This window comes from Sceloporus occidentalis, unplaced genomic scaffold (assembly GCF_023333645.1).
Source record: "Sceloporus occidentalis isolate IW3139 unplaced genomic scaffold, rSceOcc1.0.p SCAF_32, whole genome shotgun sequence".
Lineage (NCBI taxonomy): Eukaryota > Metazoa > Chordata > Lepidosauria > Squamata > Phrynosomatidae > Sceloporus > Sceloporus occidentalis.
The window spans coordinates 3,409,281-3,427,364 of NW_028317012.1; the positions used below are offsets into that span (position 1 = coordinate 3,409,281).

Below are 18,084 nucleotides of genomic sequence, written 5' to 3' on the forward strand. Positions count from 1 at the left end.
CTACATGTAGCAATCATCTGCTGCTGAACCTGATGTTGTTCCTGTCCGCATTTTTTTCTCTTTCCTCTATCATTTACATTATTCTCCCTTTTAATTGTTTCTGTGTCCTCCATACATACCATACACCCTCCACAACACATTTATAAATAAATGTTGGCAATTATAGTTCAAACACTAATTTATACATTATTTTTGCAAAAATGACATATAAACAAAATTGTATTTAAAATATTCTCTTCTACCTCCCTTTTTGCACAGAAATTTATGACCATGAAGCTGATGAAGTATGGAATGATTTTGATTTTGGTATCCGTATTTTATATGATCGTATCTTTCCTGTTTCACTTAAATGCACATAAGGTAATTACAATTTTAAGATAGAAACATAACATTTGACAACAATTTGGCACTGTGGAACATGTTGCATGCGAAGTCGGGGGGCCCCCCGGGGCAATTATCGCACCAAGGCCCTGTGGTTTCTAGTTACGTCCCTGTGTTAAATTGTATGAATTTGTGAAAATACCCTAAGGGAAGGGTATTAAAATTATAGGGAAATAAAGGATCGGTATAGAGATGATAAGAAGTTATGTTAGGGAGCATGAAGATGAAGGGGAAGGATTATATATTCAATATGTGGTGATAATGGTAGGGGATGAAAATTATGGTAGGTAATAATATGAAGTTGTGGGGTATGAATATGGTGGTTGGGGATAATGATTTTATTTGGATATTGGAATGAATTAGGGTGTTGTGGATATGATGATAGTCAGGGGCAACTGTACACTAACACACACATACATACATACAACCACTCAAACACCATAAACAGGCATGCATACATATACACATACCCATGAACATTTTACACTTACATGCATACACACACAGCCCCTCCAACATCATACACTTATAAATACATACACATTGCCTTCTTACACTAAGCATTTATATGTATAAATTCACACAAGCATACATACACACAATCAAAAACCATACACTAACATAAACACACAGCCATCATAAAAATATACACTTACACATTTATACATACACACATTCACTCTCTCTTATAATCCATGCCTCTCACACACGTCCCCCTTCCTCTTAGATTTTTAGCACCGTTTTTTTAGTAGAGCTACAAGTGTATTTGAAATGTGTATTACTAATCATTTTACTGTTGTAAATAACTTTGTTTTTAGTAATGTATTTTCAGGTCTATCTATCATCCTGTAGAATGCATTTTTTTTCTGTGATAATACTAACTGTATCTTGGTTTTTTTGTAAGATTTGCAGATCTGGTATTCCAGTATCAAGAAAACCAACTGAAATTGTATCTGAACTTCAAGCTCAAGTTACTCAAATCTTTTCTCGCGTGGATCAAATGGTCCCTAAGGTCAGTGTAATCCACAAGGATAATACATCTTGTGCTAAGAATAGCATAGTCACCATTGTAAATCCAAAAGAAAAATACTGTGTTGGGGACAAACTTATTGTCCAAGTTGACATGTTTGACTATCTGAGAATAAGGAAGAATTATGGAGGAGACTACTTGAAGGCAAGAATCTTCACCCAAAAACTTGGAGCCGCAGCCTCTGGAAAGATTGAGGATTTTAAAAATGGGACCTACCATATCCATTTTACTCTTTTTTGGGAAGGTGAAATTGTTGTGTCAGTGTTTCTAATTCACCCGAGTGAAGGAATCTCAGCCGTTTGGAGTTCAAGGAACAGATGGTATGGTTACATAGAGTACAAAGGCAAGTTTACAATGGAAAACCAACAAACTGAGGTCAAATGTGGATTTGAACGTGATAATTCAAAAGAATCCTGTGAATATGCAGATCACAGAGATGAGGAATATTTCTACTGTGAGAAGCCATTGAACTACTCGTGCAATTCACTTACAGAAATATTAAGTGTTAAAAACCTAAAGTCAAATTTGACTAAGATAGAAAAAAGCCTTTTTGAAAAGTAAGTTAAATTATGTTTTTTGCTGTCTACTTTAAGTAGTTGATGTTAAAGTTCAGAAAGGCTCAGAAAACTATTTCCCAAAATAATTATCACATGATGTTTTAGCACCGATGAATTAACGCAATCCTTATTTCTAAATTGTTTATTTGCTTTTTTCATATCACTCGGAAGTGTTTCTGGGGAGAAATACTGTGACAGAATCCTCTTTACCTGATGTATTGGTTTGTCTATTCTTTCTAGTAAACTGTTTTTGCTAAATAAATATAAAAGAAAATAATAATAGAATGTAGCCTGTATGTAAGAGGAATTCCAGCACATGGTGGTTAGTTTATAGGAAAAAAAAAAGTGTACTTTATTATGTACACTTTTTATGCTCTTCACAAATTTAACCTGAAAGTTATTCTTGTTTTTATATCTGAAGGTCCAATATCAGAGTGGAAATTCCAAAGGATTTTGGAAATATCAGAACTGTCAACTGCAACAGTGAGTATCATTTGTTTTTTTTCTAAGAGACAATCCATCAAATGCACTTTAACAGAGTGCCCCCTTTAAATTATAATTGTCACACCTCGGCCGATATATGAAGGGATTCAGCAAAATCCCTTTCTACACGTTATCCTCCTCAGTTCCTTCTCTTGCTTGCCGCTATGCATGTCCGCTATACTCACACCACCCAGCTCCAGCACTGGCCAGCACTGATTTCAGGAGTCCTCTCGGACCATTCTCTGTGAACCCTAGAGATGGCTGTGCGTGAAAATCCCAGCTGACCAGCCCATTGGGCACCAAAAACCAAGCCACGTTCAAAGTCACTTAAATCCCCTTTCTTCCCCATTCTGATGCTCTTGCTCTGATGTCTTGACCACGTCTACATGCCTAAATGCATTGAGTTGCTGCCATGTGATTGGCTGATTAGTTATTTGTGTTAACAAGCAATTGAACAAGTGTACCTAATAAAGTGTCAGTAGATGGTTAAAATGCTACTGAGGAGGAACAGAGGATAGGTTCAACCAGCCCCAGACATGATGACACAGGTATCTTAAAGTGGCTGGCAGTACTGGTGGTGGTAAACTATGAATCCAGTGTTCTAAAGAGCAACACACCATAGGTACCTGGAGTGTGAGATCAACCTTAATCTGATTTTGCAGACCATGGAGGGGGTTTCTCCGTAATCTTATTACCCTTTCCCTATGCTTATTAAAGTACTTTCATATGCAGTCGTCATTGGTGGGGCTGTATGAGATTCAGACTCAGTTGTCTGTTTTTTATATTTATTATGTGTCGACATTACTGACTCTTAATCCCTGTTTCAGCTACATGTATGACCTTACATTCTACCTTATATTTATTTATTTTTTTAAATTGCATATTTAGTTTTTTTTTCTTTTTTAGACAATACTGTCATTAAGACAAGATGCAAAATTGGTATGAAGTTAGAATATCCTAGTGGATATTTTATGGAAAATATCTGGAATCCACATACTTGCAGTATGCTGACCTACCGTAGTATGGAAGAAATTAACAAATGCATACAGGGGAAATTCATCTACATTTTTGGAGATTCAACTCTACGGCAATGGATGGAATACTTCCAGAGCGAACTTAAAAGTAAGTTTTCATAAATGTTTAGATTACTTTCTCAGACAAGAAAAAGAAACGTACTCAAAAAAAGTGACAAGTTACCATGGTAGATGGTACAGAATTTCATTTTAAGAGTATGCATTATAAAACAATTGAATAATAATTGTTTTTGCTCAGCCCATTTAAATCACCAGCCCTGCACCTACACCCAGTACAATGGTTTAAGACGGTATAATTTCCTCTATATTGCTTATGGGATACATTTTATTTTTGTGTATAGACTAGGTGTGTATAGACTAGGTGGAGTGGTTGCTTGTAAGCTCTATGTCTATATAATCTATATCTTTATGATTAATTGATATGAACTGCATTTTAAAGAGGGATATGTGAATGTTTATTGTTGCCTAATATAAACTAAGCTTTCAATTTATTTCTAGAAAACAAAAACAAAAATTTGTCAGAATCATAAATAAAGAGCTTAGCTACTTTACATTGAAGGGGGGGAAAAAAGGTTAAAATGAAAGTTAAATGCTTATAATGTTACACAATTGTAGGGATTTGGATGATAAATAAATCCTGACATTTTTGTAAAGGGACACACCAAAATGCATATGTAAGCTGTGTAAATTTTCATGTTATCCATTTTGCAAATGCATGGTGGGATTCTGCAGAATCCGCCCACTTGCATTTGCCCCTTTACACATAAACAGCACAGGTCTATTACAAGGAGATCTTGCCAACTAACTTTATTTTTTTCACTGGGTAAAATAATTGGCCTGGGAGAGGCTGTTGATGTAGTCTATGTAGATTTCAGTAAGGCATTTGGCACTGTCCCCCATGGAAAACTTAAGTGAAAAGGCAGTCTTTGGGTTTGGATGCCAAAATAGTCAAATGGATAATGCAGTGGTTAATTGAAAGGAGGCAGAAGGTTGTAGTTAATGGTGTATACTCAGAGAAAAGTCTGGTTTCTAGTAGGGTACCCCAGGGATAAGTATTGGGAACTGTAACAATTTTATTAGTGAAATTATAGAGGGTCTTAATGGAAAGCAGTGGCTCGGGGGCCTGGGCGACCTCTGCAACCATTTGTTCCTGTCTCTCTCCATACAGCTTCAAAATTGTTTAGAAATGGCTTTTCTGTCCTGGACTGCAACAATCTAGGTTGGAAGGATCCTTTCTAAACAAATTTGAACTGGCACGGAGAGAGACAGGCACGCAACTACAACGTGAAAACTAAATCTGCAGAATAGTTAAGTATGTGTGGGTGGAAGGGGTATGTATATTTGTATGCATGTGAGCATGTGTAAGTGTGTGAGCATGGATGTCTGTGTACAAGTCTATGTGAGCATTAAAATGTGAATGTATAAGTGTATGTGGGCTTGGATGTCTATGTATAAGTGTATGTGATCATGGATTTCTATGTGTAAGTGCGTGTGTGAGCATGTATGCGTAAGGGGTGTAAGATGGAGTATGTGTTAGCATGTGTGTTCTATGTTTCAATGTCCACGTCTTTGGTGGCAGCTAATTTGCCCTGGGTGCTTTTGACAGAGGGGAAGATGGAGAGGTGGAGATGATAGTTCTACCACTTTTTAACACACACATCATCTTCTATATAAAATAAAACACCAAGTTTAAGATAAGTATCTTTAATACACATTTTACTGGCTGTTTAGATCAATTAATTGAGCTATACAAAATGTTGGGCTGGTGACAGTTCTCTACTGCTTTATACAAAACACCTTCATGGACCTTCTGTTTATGCTGGTTCACTCAGTGCATTACTATTACTATTGTATTTATAGCGCACCATAAGATAATAAAATAAACAACATTAAGACATACTGGTACAGAAGAAATGGTCATGGCTCTTTTATAATTTTATAATCTAATTATAATCTATAGTTTATTGTCAGGAGTAGACACAAATTTGAAACAATTGTAGATTTTTTAGATACACTTTAGGAGGGTCACAGAATAAATAACTGTCTACCAAAAATATAACATCTCATTATTTTATTTAATAATAGAATTTTTTTTTTTTTTTTTTTTTTTACATATTTAGCTCTCACCACCTTAAACGGATATGAAACTGGATGGGCAAAACAACTTTTAGGCATTGATGTGCAAAGAAATATAATGATTCGTTGGAAAAGACATGCCAGCCCTTTTGTTGGGGGCTCATACCAATCCTACAAAGAGGAACGCACTATCCCTCGAGAAATTGACCTTATCGGCGGACACCAACACACAGTTATAGTACTGAATATCGGTGTGCATTTCAGATCTCACCCCCTACATCACTATATTAGAAGACTTATTAACATCCGAAAAGCACTGGAACGTCTTTTTATCAGAAGTCCACAAACCAAAGTTATAATAAAGTCTGAAAATTCCGGTGACCGAGAGAATGAATTGGAGTTGTTATGTAGTTTCCATGGATGTGTCCAATATTTAATAATGGAACAAATTTTCAAAGACCTAAATGTTGGATTTGTTAACGGGTGGGATATGACAACTGCATTTGACTATAATATTATTCACCCTCCACGAACATATGTTCAAAATGAAGTGGATATGCTAATGACATATATTTGTTAACGAAAATGCATCCAATGAGAATGTGAGGAATATTGTCGTGGATTTGATTTCTTTTAATGAAATTTAATGTAAGGCTTGTCAGTGAGCAGGTGGTACAATATAACTCCCATGAATGTACACTGAACCTGAAAGTGGTGCACCACAGATACAGACACGGCATGATCTCTATCAATATACAGTGATCCAGACACAGGCGGTGATACAGCATTACTCCTATCATAATATATATTTTTATTTATCCAGATTCCAGATGCAGAGAGTGGTGCAGCACAATTCCTATAATTATACAGTGATACAGACACTAAGGGGGGGGCACAGTACAACTCATTTCTTGCCCAGCAAATTCCAAACATATGCATAAAAAAAACCTATGCTTCTGGGGTATTTTCTTAATAAGGAGATTAAGTAAATTATCTTTAGCTGCATGAAAAGTGTGCAAATACTCCTGATGGAATACTCTGGACTGTCTGCTTTCCAAATATATAATTTTTTTTATGGGAGCATGGGGTCTGCTAAGCTGCTTTTCACGTAGACTAAGCAAAAAAAAAAAAAAATTTTCATGTTTAGAAAGGGTAATGTCCATAAAAACCCTAAAAAACTACATATGGCAAACAAGACAAAACTGATCATGCATAAATTCTAGAAGAGACACTGCTTCTGTTCTGGTGCTGCTACCCTGGTATACATAGACACACAGAGGTATAATACATATGGGAACATTCATAAAAGGCACATGCATTCATACAGAGACAATCCACAAAAATAGGCACACGCATGCAAGCACATATAATTCAATTTACCAAAGGTTTAGCTGGCAGGAACACTTTTTAACACGGTCTTTTAGCTCCCCCTTTACCATTATATAGTATATTATTGGTGTAGGCACTACTCACATCCATGAAGTTTCAATAAACTTTTCAATAAAATAAAATAAAGTTTCAATAAACTTTATTAGTCAACTTTATGGAGGATGCAGTAGAACTCACATTTCATGCCAAATCAAATGGGAAAAAAGTTGCCATGGATAAAATAGTTCCCCATAAAGGGTATCAAAATGTTTCTTTCTGACAATGTTTGGTTGGGAACAAACCACAACATGTATAACATACAATGAAATAATACATGGTTATTTATATTATAAACAAAAACCTACAGTAACGTGGAAGGAGAGTGAAACGATAGAACAAAGGAGTGTTGGCATATTTTCCTATTACCTTACAACGTGACACCCTGTGTCTGGTGGCACTCGAGACTACAAACTACAGACTGCAATGCTGATATCTACAGATCCATTCTACAAAATCACTCGATGAGTTTCTTTGCCTTGAAGAATCTCCGGAGGTAGAAAACCTGCCAAGTGGCAAGGGCAACAAGGCAGAGCATGGAAAACACACTAAAGTACAGCACACGTAGACTGGTGGATTCTGAGGAGACAGAAAACACTAATAAGATTAAGCATGGAAATGAGTTCTAAATATCCCCATGGACCCGTCATCTACATACGATAGAAACGTCTACTTATTTATAGGGGGAACTGTTACCTGCGTTTTTTTTTCTTTTTTAGCAAAACTAAATTAACGTACAAAAACTACCTATAGTTTTTAAAGGGTGATTTATTTTTTAAGATAACTGGATTAATGGGACAGCACTAGCAATGTACATTGTGATTTAATATACTCCTTATTCATTATAAACCTATTTAATAGATATGCCATTGTTTTTCATGTTATTTTACCTAAAACTGCAAACTAAACAGCAGCTTCTGAATGCTGAAAATAAGGGTATTTTTTACCATTTGTGTCTCTCATCTCTTCTTCTCGTTTCTTCATGTACATGAAGTCCTTTACAATAGAGTCCGACAGGTCCTCAAGCCGCCTCAGTTCTACTTCGAGTGGCTTCAACTTCTCTGCTTTGGCAAGCTAAGATTAGGAAGAGAATGAGGATTAACAAGAGTGTGAAGTAAAAATGGAGAAACATAATTGAGTAAAAACCGAAATTGTACATGTTAGTTCGTATAACGTATGACTAGGACAGAGCTAAAGGTGCAGCGGCCCGGGGAGCACCAGAGAGAGAGAGGTAGGATGGTGATGTTAAGAAATGTTCTATAAATGACTGCTAAGCCAACACACAAACAGTATGAAAGAAAGATGATTTGTGAAGAGACAAGGTAAAATAAAAACCTAAAAAAGGGGTTGACTGCAGAGGGGTGGTGCCCTGTGTTTCATTTTCCCCACAAAATATAGACAGCATATTAAAGTAGTTTAATATGCATTATTTGTTGAGGAGGCTGTTCTGTAAAGTAGTTTGGCAAATTAAGTAACAATGCTAATGCTAATGTAATTTTAAAGGAAGACTTCAGCCACAATTTGCACATTAGTGCATATGATATGCCGAGTTGACATGATGTCCTCCATGCAAGTTGCCCGACGCAATTTAACATGCATTATTTTTGGGTGAAGATGTCTGGGCCATTAAACTGTCCCTTTAACAAAATGCATGTCCCTGGATGTCCTGTGTTTACTGCTGTCAATTTAAGATATTTTTAAAGCAAACTGGTTCTCTTAGCTCTAGAGAAGAGAATGTATACAGTATTCTCTAAAAATACGCTGTACATACTGCTTCGTAATTCTTTGCCTCCACACCATGTTTGACATCAAGGATAATCAGCTGGTCTGGCAACTTTAAGTTACCTACAAGGAAAAGAAACGAGATTAGTAGGAAGCAGAACTATATAATGGCAACAAAACATCTTAATAGCTGTGATTTGTTTAAGAGAAACTGACCAACTGTACCCTTGCTCTCAAAGCAGACTTCATACACATCATAGTCATCAGTTGTAAAGGCAAATTTTCCTTTCTTTGCCTCTTCTTTGGAATAAAGAATGTGTCCTGAGGAGTCTCTGACCTGGAAATATAGTCGGTTAGAAACCCTTCTTTGAAATAACCCATTTCCGGAAAGGTAACAACACATTTATTTACATGAGAGGATGTTATTTAACGGGGTCCCCCCCAATTCCCTTACATCACAAGGTTGTGTTTAGTAGTGGATATATAATTTAGTAATGTTGGTATAATGATTGCATACTACTGCATCTCTCTAATACAGAAATACAAAATGCAAGCACTATGTACAGATGCAAGCCCTATATACAAATATACGTACAGACTTGCATCTTTAGCCATAACCTCTTGGTTGATAACCACAATCTTTTCAATAAACTAGACTCCGCCATATAGTAATTATGCCTGTTCAATTTTCAGAAATTAGCTATAAGCTATAATTATAGCTGAGGAGCCGGAGTTGGTTCTAGCCCAACGTCTGGTTCATCAAGAGCTAGCACAGATCGTTGGGGTGATCCAGGGGTCTGGCTCAGCAATGATTTAGTCCGTGGCCAAGTAGCCGACTCTCTTGCCCACCTCTAGCTATAACCTAAAAAGGTAATGCAAGGGACTGCATGTCCTGTAATGAATATAAAAACAAATGATTCAAATTAAACAAATAGCCATGTATGAAAGAACAGCTCCCTGTGGATTAGTAAAGTCATTTTTAGAAAAAAGAATCAGATTACCATCCGATCTTTTTCCATTAATTATGAGATAAATATATAATCCCTGGTTTAGCCAGTTTTCCTGATAATGGCACCAAAGAATGTTATACAGACTCCATATCATTGGCATTGGGTACTGTACCAACAGGTTCAATGCTTTGGCCAAGCTGCCAGCTTTCCTGTGTGCATGCAAACTACTCAGTTCCCTTCACTGCGGGGGCAATGGTGATCACGGAGTGTTCTTCTGCACAAGTAACTGCTATGGGATTCTGGCCCCTGGCTTCACCTCTGCCATCGTTTCCAGCATGGTGGAACTGAAGTGCTGTCCATTGCCGAGCAGGTGCTAGAATGAACTAGAGTTGGGGCTTGATGTCTTGGGTTATGGACAAGTCAATCATTCATTCATTGACTTACTCAGGGTGCCAGTGGCACACATGTTCGATTAGACATGGTGGCCATCTGCAGTTCACCTTTGTGAATCCACCTTATAGTGCCTGTGAGGAATGGAGTTTCATTCAATGAGCCAGTGACATCAGGAGGTTGCATAACAGATGACATAAATTCCATTAAATTTATGTTTGAATAAATAATTGAATAAATTCAATTATAGAAACCGGCGGATCAGAACGGGAAATGTCAGATGATTTAAGTAAATCCAGGGATTGTTTATTTAATCGCCTCAATTGCTTTAACATAAACAATAGCTTATTTAAAACAGCACAATATTAACATCTGTCTAACCGTATTTACCAAATACTTTAAAAAAAGCACAAGTAAAGTCCTCCATGTGCTCTGCCATCACAGTATAAACGCCAGATGCAAGTAAAGCCCACAGTGCTGCTCAAACAAAAATCTACCATAAATCTGTTTTAGATTTTTAATGCAAAATTTGACAATAATGATTTAAATATGACGGTTACAACACCATCAACACTGACTTTCCTCTAAATTGTAAGCTCTTTTGATCAGCGCTAACTGTTGTTATAAACTGCTTCTCATGTCCTGTCTACCCATTGTATTGCGCTGCAGAATATGATGGCGCTATCTAAAACAATAACTGTTAACAGAAATTTGAATTTTTGCACAGGTTTTACATACCATGAGGTTTGACGAAAGACCCGGTTGTTCAGACACCTCATACTGTCCCGTTACGAGAACATCTTTATGGATTTCCTCCTTCAAGCACTTCTTTCCATGAGCAGGGAGATAAAATGAGATCGCCTCAGTCCCGGGAAGTAAGCTAAAAGTACTAATGAGCAACAAAAACGATATCATTGTGTTATTATATGGGGATATCAGGTCCAAAACCTGACAGAGTTACTAAGGGAACAAGGGGGAGCTTTACTTCCGTTGTCGTGTAAAATGTGTGTTTCGCCGAGCTTACGAGTATTACAACCGATCCCTGCCATTGGTCAGTCTTGCGTTTCAAGGCTTACTTCCGCGTTTCAAGATGAAAGCCGGCTCCGAATTCAATGCGTTACAAGCCTCACTTTCATTCGATTGCTTTGTATTGGTCTACGTGTCTGATTCGTGGCCGCTGTTGCTGGTCGGTGCGGAATACATTTACAGCTTATTAGGCTCTATGTAGTAGCACGAGTCTATTTAGACGTCGAATGGTTTATACCGTAACGTGTAGTGATGACCCATTAGCAGAGGACATTAATTACCTCATACCTTATGTTATATTCATTGGGCATTTTCCTATTCCATTCCTGTTTAATCCCCTCACAGTATTAAGGACACAAACAGGTAATCTATTGCATGTGATAGCTGAGCACTGTTCCCTGACATTAACTGTCCGCCATTTTTTTTTGTTCTATAGGTGTCATATTATTATTATTCACAGTAGGGTGCCCCGCAATGTGATTATGTAAGTAAAAGGGCAGTAACACAAAAATGACGTTTTGCACAGGTGTGTCTTACGTAATGTCTTCCCAGTGTGATTTACAGGCGTGTACATCCGGTGTTCACTACAGCCGTGTCTCCTTTTCTTACCGAACTTCAGACACTAAGGGGCGCTATGAACCTGAGCGGATGATCTGTCTAGCTATATGTTACAGCCATAGGACGATAACTAAATGATAGAAAAGTACAGTGTGATTTGCTCTTTCAAAAAGCCGAAACTCTCAGAAAGAACAGTGGAATGTTAGCAAATTAAAAATAATTAGGTATTATAATAATTGTAGTAATATAATTGTAATACTACAACTATCTGCCTGGTTGGGGGATCACTATTATATTGACAGACTGTTATTTGCACTTAGTGTGAGATATGTGCACAGTGTCATGTTGGTGCTAGAGGTCTAATGTCTGATACAACTGCGAGGCTGTGCACATGGCTAAAGCAGGGCTCATGCAGAGTTAGATAGGAATAACGACAGTTATTATTCAGTTGAGGGACTTTTGAGAGAATTGGATTAAGAGTGAGTAAAGATTATTAGTAAAGCACCTCTAGGAAAATACTATGGATCAGAAGCAACTTCTATTTATTTAATTCAACAATTTAAAATATTAACTCTGCGTAGCCTAAATAATGAATCACTTTTTCAACAACTGGTGACTAGGTACATAAAATAACAGTACTTGTGCTCCATGTCACCACAATGTGTCCTTAATTAAATAATTGTTACAAAATTAACTGTTATCTATATGCAGGATTCATATTAAAATACTTTAATATGCATTCTTTGTTGGCAGGGCATCATACTGTAACCTTCAGTACAATATTTTAAAAATAAGAAATATTAAGGTCCCACCGAGATTTGAACTCGGATCGCTGGATTCAGAGTCCAGAGTGCTAACCATTACACCATGGAACCTTTACTATGAAGGTTGGAACCCAATGGACCTGAAATGATATGTATATATTTATAGTAAATGGTTGCTGCCTTCATTGAGTTCAATTGTTTCTTATTGAGTTAATAAGAAATATTAAGGTTCCACTGAGATTTGAACTTGGATCGCTGGATTCAGAGTCCAGAGTGCTAACCATTACACCATGGAACCTTTACTACGAAGGTTGCAACCCAATGGACCTGAAATGATATGTATATATGTAAATGGTTGCTGCCTTCATTGCGTTCAATTGTTTCTTATTGAGTTAATAAGAAATATTAAGGTTCCACCGAGATTTGAACTCGGATCACTGGATTCAGAGTCCAGAGTGCTAACCATTACACCATGGAACCTTTGATGTAAGTTTTTGAACCCATTGGACCTGAAATGAAATGAAATGAAATGAAATGTATATGTATGTAAATAGCTGCTACCTTTTAGTGTTTCTTGTTGAGTTAATAAGCAATATTAAGGTCCCACCGAGATTTGAACTCAGATCGCTGGATTCAGAGTCCAGAGTGCTAACCATTACACCATGGAACCTTTGATACAAGTGTTGGAACCCAATGGATCTGAAATGATATGTATATGTATGTAAAGTGTTGCTGCCTTTGAGTGTTTCAAAACTCTTTTCACTATTGGAGTTGGAAAATGAGACTTCAGTTCAACTTTTCTCCTCCCTCACCTTTTTTTTCTATTGAAACATGCTACTTACTTAAATACAATGTCTGCACTACATGTGTCCTGTACGACATGTATGTTAAGCTTTCATTGAACTCAACAGGATGTTACCTTCTATACTTCTAGTTTTAAATTTCGATTAACTGCATTTTAAGGACATCACAGCAAACGTTGAAAACCAGTCATGAATTCACAATTCCTCTGAAAGCCATGTGGACTCTGGATCTCTTAAAAAGATTCTTGCTTTGTTTGTATTATATTTCCTACTGTGGCGATTACAGAGGTCCCAAGTTTAAAAGATGGGCTGCCAGGGGTTCTATGTGCAGCGCATCTTATTCTTCTGTCTTCTTTATTTCATCTACTTCACCGTGTGTCTTCTTTCTTCATCCACTTCTACTTGAACCAGGCCTCCTGGAGCTCTTCTGCAAAAGGGTGGTGTTTCCAGGCATACCCTGTCTCCTAATAGTAGGAACAGAGTAGAGGCTGTTCCCATGCCTCCACCCTTTTGCAGAAGTACTCCAAAGTGCCAGAATAATGCAGACATTATCCATCTTGATTATTCTGTCCTCTCAGAGTACTTCCACAAAAGGGTGAAGCCACGGCGACAACCTCTTCTTCATTCCTCCAATCGTGGGAGAGGGTGTGCCCAGAGGCTCCACCCTTTTGCAGAAGCGGACAAAGAAAGAACACAGAAGAACAAGAAGAGGCAGGGACATGGAAACCATATGAGGAGAAGATAGACTCATCCAGCACAGACTTCAACTCTCTTGCTACATTCCCGCACAATGCGCCCCTGCTATCCAGGGGGCCCAAGTGCGGTGCATCTGGCCCTGGGCAGAACCTCCCAGGTTTTTCAATGCCCCATGCCCCATGGGCCTTTTGGTGTGCATTTGACTTTTTACCATACACTGGACACAAATACACAGAGAGAGGAGTTCATTCTTAAATTAGATATCTCCATATGGCACTTAATTTCTATCATGATTTGCATCTGATTCATTACGCAGGGTGGCACTGCTGTATTCCCATGTAACCTACAGAAGAGTTTGTATTGCTCAATGTCCCCCAGCATCTGCGTCATCCAGAAATCGTGTGTAATTAGGAATCTAGGTGTATATGCTAGTTTGGCATTCGATTAAAGCGCTGGCATGAGAAAATTAAGGAGTGCCTTACAGTGTGCACACAACGCTACCTTTTGTATTTTCATAGAGAGTAGTTTCAGTATTGATGAACGTTGTTACCACTATGCACTGTTTATTTAGATTTAGAATTATACAATAATCTGCATTATTACTATAATTCAGTATTTCCATTGATATTGAAGATATTCAGAATGACTCTAAACAGAAGTAGTAAGTTTACTTACTATATGTAAACATGCGCTCTATGTGCGTAGATAACTTTAGTATTTATCTAGAAAAGAGTATGGTTAAATAAAACAGTTCTAAACAGTAGTCTTAAGGGTCCTCAACAGATCTTGCATTTAGATTTTTAAAACTCTGAACCGCTTAGAAGGCCTCAGCTCAGATCAGGGTTCGAATCATCTGGTCTAAGATGGTAAGAAGGCTTGGCTGGTACGAGGGAATCACAGTCTTCTACAGCCCCAAAACATGAAATATAATATAATGTAATAATGTAGAAAGTCTTTCTTAGTTGGGCACTTTCAATAATATGTGTAGCTACAGCAGGTATTCCTGCAGTCACATAATACTGTATGGATGTTTATATTGGTGGACCACAAGGCAAACAGAATATTTGCCCACTGGCCAATCCAGGCTGGAAAAGAGGCTGTGGGTGTAAAATTTGTATTTGTAAGGTGCCCTGGGTTAAAAGGATGTATGAGTTCTTACTTTATATTACATCATTAGGTGTGACTCATATTTAATCTATTACAATGAATGGCTGGGTGGGGTTTCCCCTATGAAAATGCCAAGTATCTTTGCAAAGTCATGCTACCCTCTGCTTCTGCCCTAACTGAAACATTAGAAACAGTTGAAGGTTAATGAACTGGCAAAGAACCTGAACTAGTTTAGCTTTTGCATGTGTGCATGCATGAGTGCATTTCTCACAATATGCAACGATACTCGAACATATCTTTTATACGAAAGTGAAGTCATACTCAGATTTATTTGTTTTTGTCACTTGTGTATATATTTAACACATTATATATATATTTACATACATATACTGAGAGGTGTTATCTGTAAGAACTATATCACCTCTGAGAGTAATGAGATATGGCTATATCAGACCTTGACTGAGCTATTTGTCATTCCTTTTTTGCCTATACTGAGAGGAGAAGAAGACTAAGCTACCTCTTTAACCCCTTAGGGAAAAGGGCTTTTTGATACCCTAAGGACCAGATGTTTTTTGGCCAGTTTCACTATATGTGTTATACCATGATTCCCCTTTTACAGTAGATGCACCAGCTGAGCAATTTATATTTAGTAGCATCCTCTAATTACCCACACACATATATACCGTATATACATTTTGTTTACGACATTCACTGGGCTCTCAATAGATTTTATTTTGTAAATTTTATTGTATTTTATTTTTATTATTAGTTTTTTTTCCCATGATTGCTTATCAAACATACATGCAGGGGGTACAATTGGATATCCTAGGGTCTAGGAAGATCCTGCTAAGTCTCTCCTATCCTGCAGTGAACTTCTAGTTGATGCCACTACTGCAAAGTCAGTCAAAAATCAGTCAATAATAAAATCTTTAATGTTTAAGCGCTGGCATTTATTCTACAATGCATCCTCTTCCATAGGTGGTTAATCTCTCTTTTCTATTCCATAATGGTGATAGCTTGATTTGATGGTCTTCTGGTGACTGACGAGGGCCAAATTGTGATGGCTAGACGACTGGGTCAGAGCATCTCTAAAACTGCAGCTCTTGTGTTCCTTGCCTTCAGCCGTCCGTACCTATCAAAAGTGGTCCAAGGAAGGAAAAGCAGTGAACCAGCGAAGGGGTCATGGGCAGCCAAGGCTCACTGATGCAGGTGAGTTGGGAAGGCTGGCCCATGTGGTCAAATCCAACAGATGAGCTACTGTTGCTCAAGTTACTGAAAAAGTTAATGCTGGTTCTGAATAAAGTTGTCAGAACACACAGTGCATCGCAGTTTGTTGGGTATGGGGCTACTTAGCCACAGACCAGTCAGGGTGCCCATGCTGACCTCTGTCCGCTGCCGAATGTGCCTACAATGGGCATGTTCATATATAATTGGACCACAGAGCAATGGAAGAACGTGGCCTAGTCTGATGAAACACATTTTCTTTTACATCATGTGGATGACCGGGTGAATGTGCAACGCTTACCTGGAGAACACATGGCACCAGGATGCATCCATGGATGCCCCACCTCACAACTTACATGACTTAAAGGATCTGCTACTAACGTCTTGGTGCCAGATACCACAGCACACCTTCAGAGTTCTAGTAGAGTCCATGTCCCGACGGGTCAGGTCTTAAAAGGGGAACCTACACAATATTAGGCAGCTGGTCATAATGTTATGGCCGGTGTATGTAGCATTATGATTTCCATGTTGTCACAAAAAATATATGTAGGGGTAAATGGGTGGTGAAGAGACTGTGTTATCTTACACTTCCTTCTTTCACTTAGCAATTTCAAACTTTCACTTTATGGAAGTGATTCATGGCATTGGCTTTAAGGATGAAGATTAGTCAATACTGAAAAATTCATTCAAGAGAAAGGAATGTCAAAATGTCACACAAAATATTTAACTTGGGTCTGTTATTGATTTGTTTATGGATCGCAAATGCAAGACTTTGCAACCATGTTATTTATAACCAGGTGCCACACCAGAGTTCAGTAGGGCTAATGCAAACTCTTAAAGACACTATCTTTGTTGTGAATGTACAACATGACAAATACGATATATTGTGTATCATCACCTACGTGGAATATACACATGTGCATAACCAGGGCCAGACTGGCAACCTGATTAGGTAGGTGCAAGCAGTAGCTGGCTTTGTGTGGCTGCACGACCATGTCTTCATGCTCATGTACCATACGTCCAGGTATATTCAGCTGCTGGCCAGAAGCTCCAGCGCTGATGGCCACCGGCACATCGGACATTAGCTCTTTATATAAGAGCTGAACCTGAGACTCTTGAAATATTAAACAGTAATAAACAGTCTTGAATTTACTAGGAAAGTCCCTTCAACCTAGCTGGTGTCCCCACTATTGAGACTGTAGGCTTCTACGTATTGCTTAAATAGGGCATTAGGCATGTGATTTGCTTATCCTGCAAAAAGTACTGCAACATTGCAAAAGATGTTTGGCTCGCATACTGGGATCACTAGAAGAAGCAGGCACAGGGGAGGGCAAATAATATGCAGGTCTAAAAACAAATGCCCGCACCGATTTGAAAACCAAATCAGTTTACATTACAGAAAGAAATATTTCTCACTATTTATTTATTATAATTTCTATTATTCTTCCAAATGTTCCATTCTTCTATATCCTTATCGTCTTTCACCTCCTTTGTGCTTAAATTAAAATGTTTGCCCTAAATAATCTGCATACGTAGGCAACAACACACCAGTGACCTATACCAACCATCAGCAACAGTTTTCTAACAATTAACATTTTTTTCGCAGTTCCTTAACGGAAAACAGGGCAGCGCTTAATGCCAAAACACCAAATACAGAACATTTGTTCTAAAAACAGGACTTTCCTTTATAAACCGGGACAGATGGCCACCCCACGTGTCATGAAAAATTTAAATGAGGTAACGTCTACTAAACACACCCTTTAGGACAGATGCACTGGCTGAGCAGTGCACACAGTACGTTTGGTGTGACAGTGCCATACAAGATACTGTAGTAAAGATGACAGACTGACTCCATGTT

General features: G+C 37.9%; 2 protein-coding genes and 3 non-coding genes across 5 annotated transcripts; 1 reads left to right on the plus strand and 4 right to left on the minus strand.

Annotated features, from left to right (window-relative positions):
- The first annotated feature begins 270 nt into the window (after nt 1-270).
- On the plus strand, nt 271-6,141 carry LOC149298503 (NXPE family member 4-like). The gene is made up of 5 exons (XM_089487301.1): nt 271-360; nt 1,286-1,968; nt 2,390-2,451; nt 3,358-3,573; nt 5,606-6,141. Exons 1-5 carry the CDS (start codon nt 271-273, stop codon nt 6,139-6,141), a joined length of 1,587 nt encoding a protein of 528 aa, XP_089343427.1.
- Nucleotides 6,142-7,443: 1,302 nt separating this feature from the next.
- LOC149298504 (transmembrane emp24 domain-containing protein 10-like) lies at nt 7,444-10,963 on the minus strand. The gene is made up of 5 exons (XM_089487374.1): nt 10,787-10,963; nt 8,925-9,045; nt 8,758-8,831; nt 7,934-8,060; nt 7,444-7,565 (listed from the first exon to the last, which is right to left on the minus strand). The coding sequence occupies exons 1-5, from the start codon at nt 10,961-10,963 to the stop codon at nt 7,444-7,446; spliced, it is 621 nt and encodes a 206-aa protein (XP_089343500.1).
- Nucleotides 10,964-12,435: 1,472 nt separating this feature from the next.
- TRNAQ-CUG (transfer RNA glutamine (anticodon CUG)) lies at nt 12,436-12,507 on the minus strand. Its single transcript has one exon. It is a non-coding gene; the product is annotated as a tRNA-Gln (tRNA).
- A 297-nt stretch (nt 12,508-12,804) lies between these two features.
- Nucleotides 12,805-12,876, minus strand: TRNAQ-CUG (transfer RNA glutamine (anticodon CUG)). Its single transcript has one exon. It is a non-coding gene; the product is annotated as a tRNA-Gln (tRNA).
- A 118-nt stretch (nt 12,877-12,994) lies between these two features.
- Nucleotides 12,995-13,066, minus strand: TRNAQ-CUG (transfer RNA glutamine (anticodon CUG)). Its single transcript has one exon. It is a non-coding gene; the product is annotated as a tRNA-Gln (tRNA).
- Between the last annotated feature and the right edge of the window lie 5,018 nt (nt 13,067-18,084).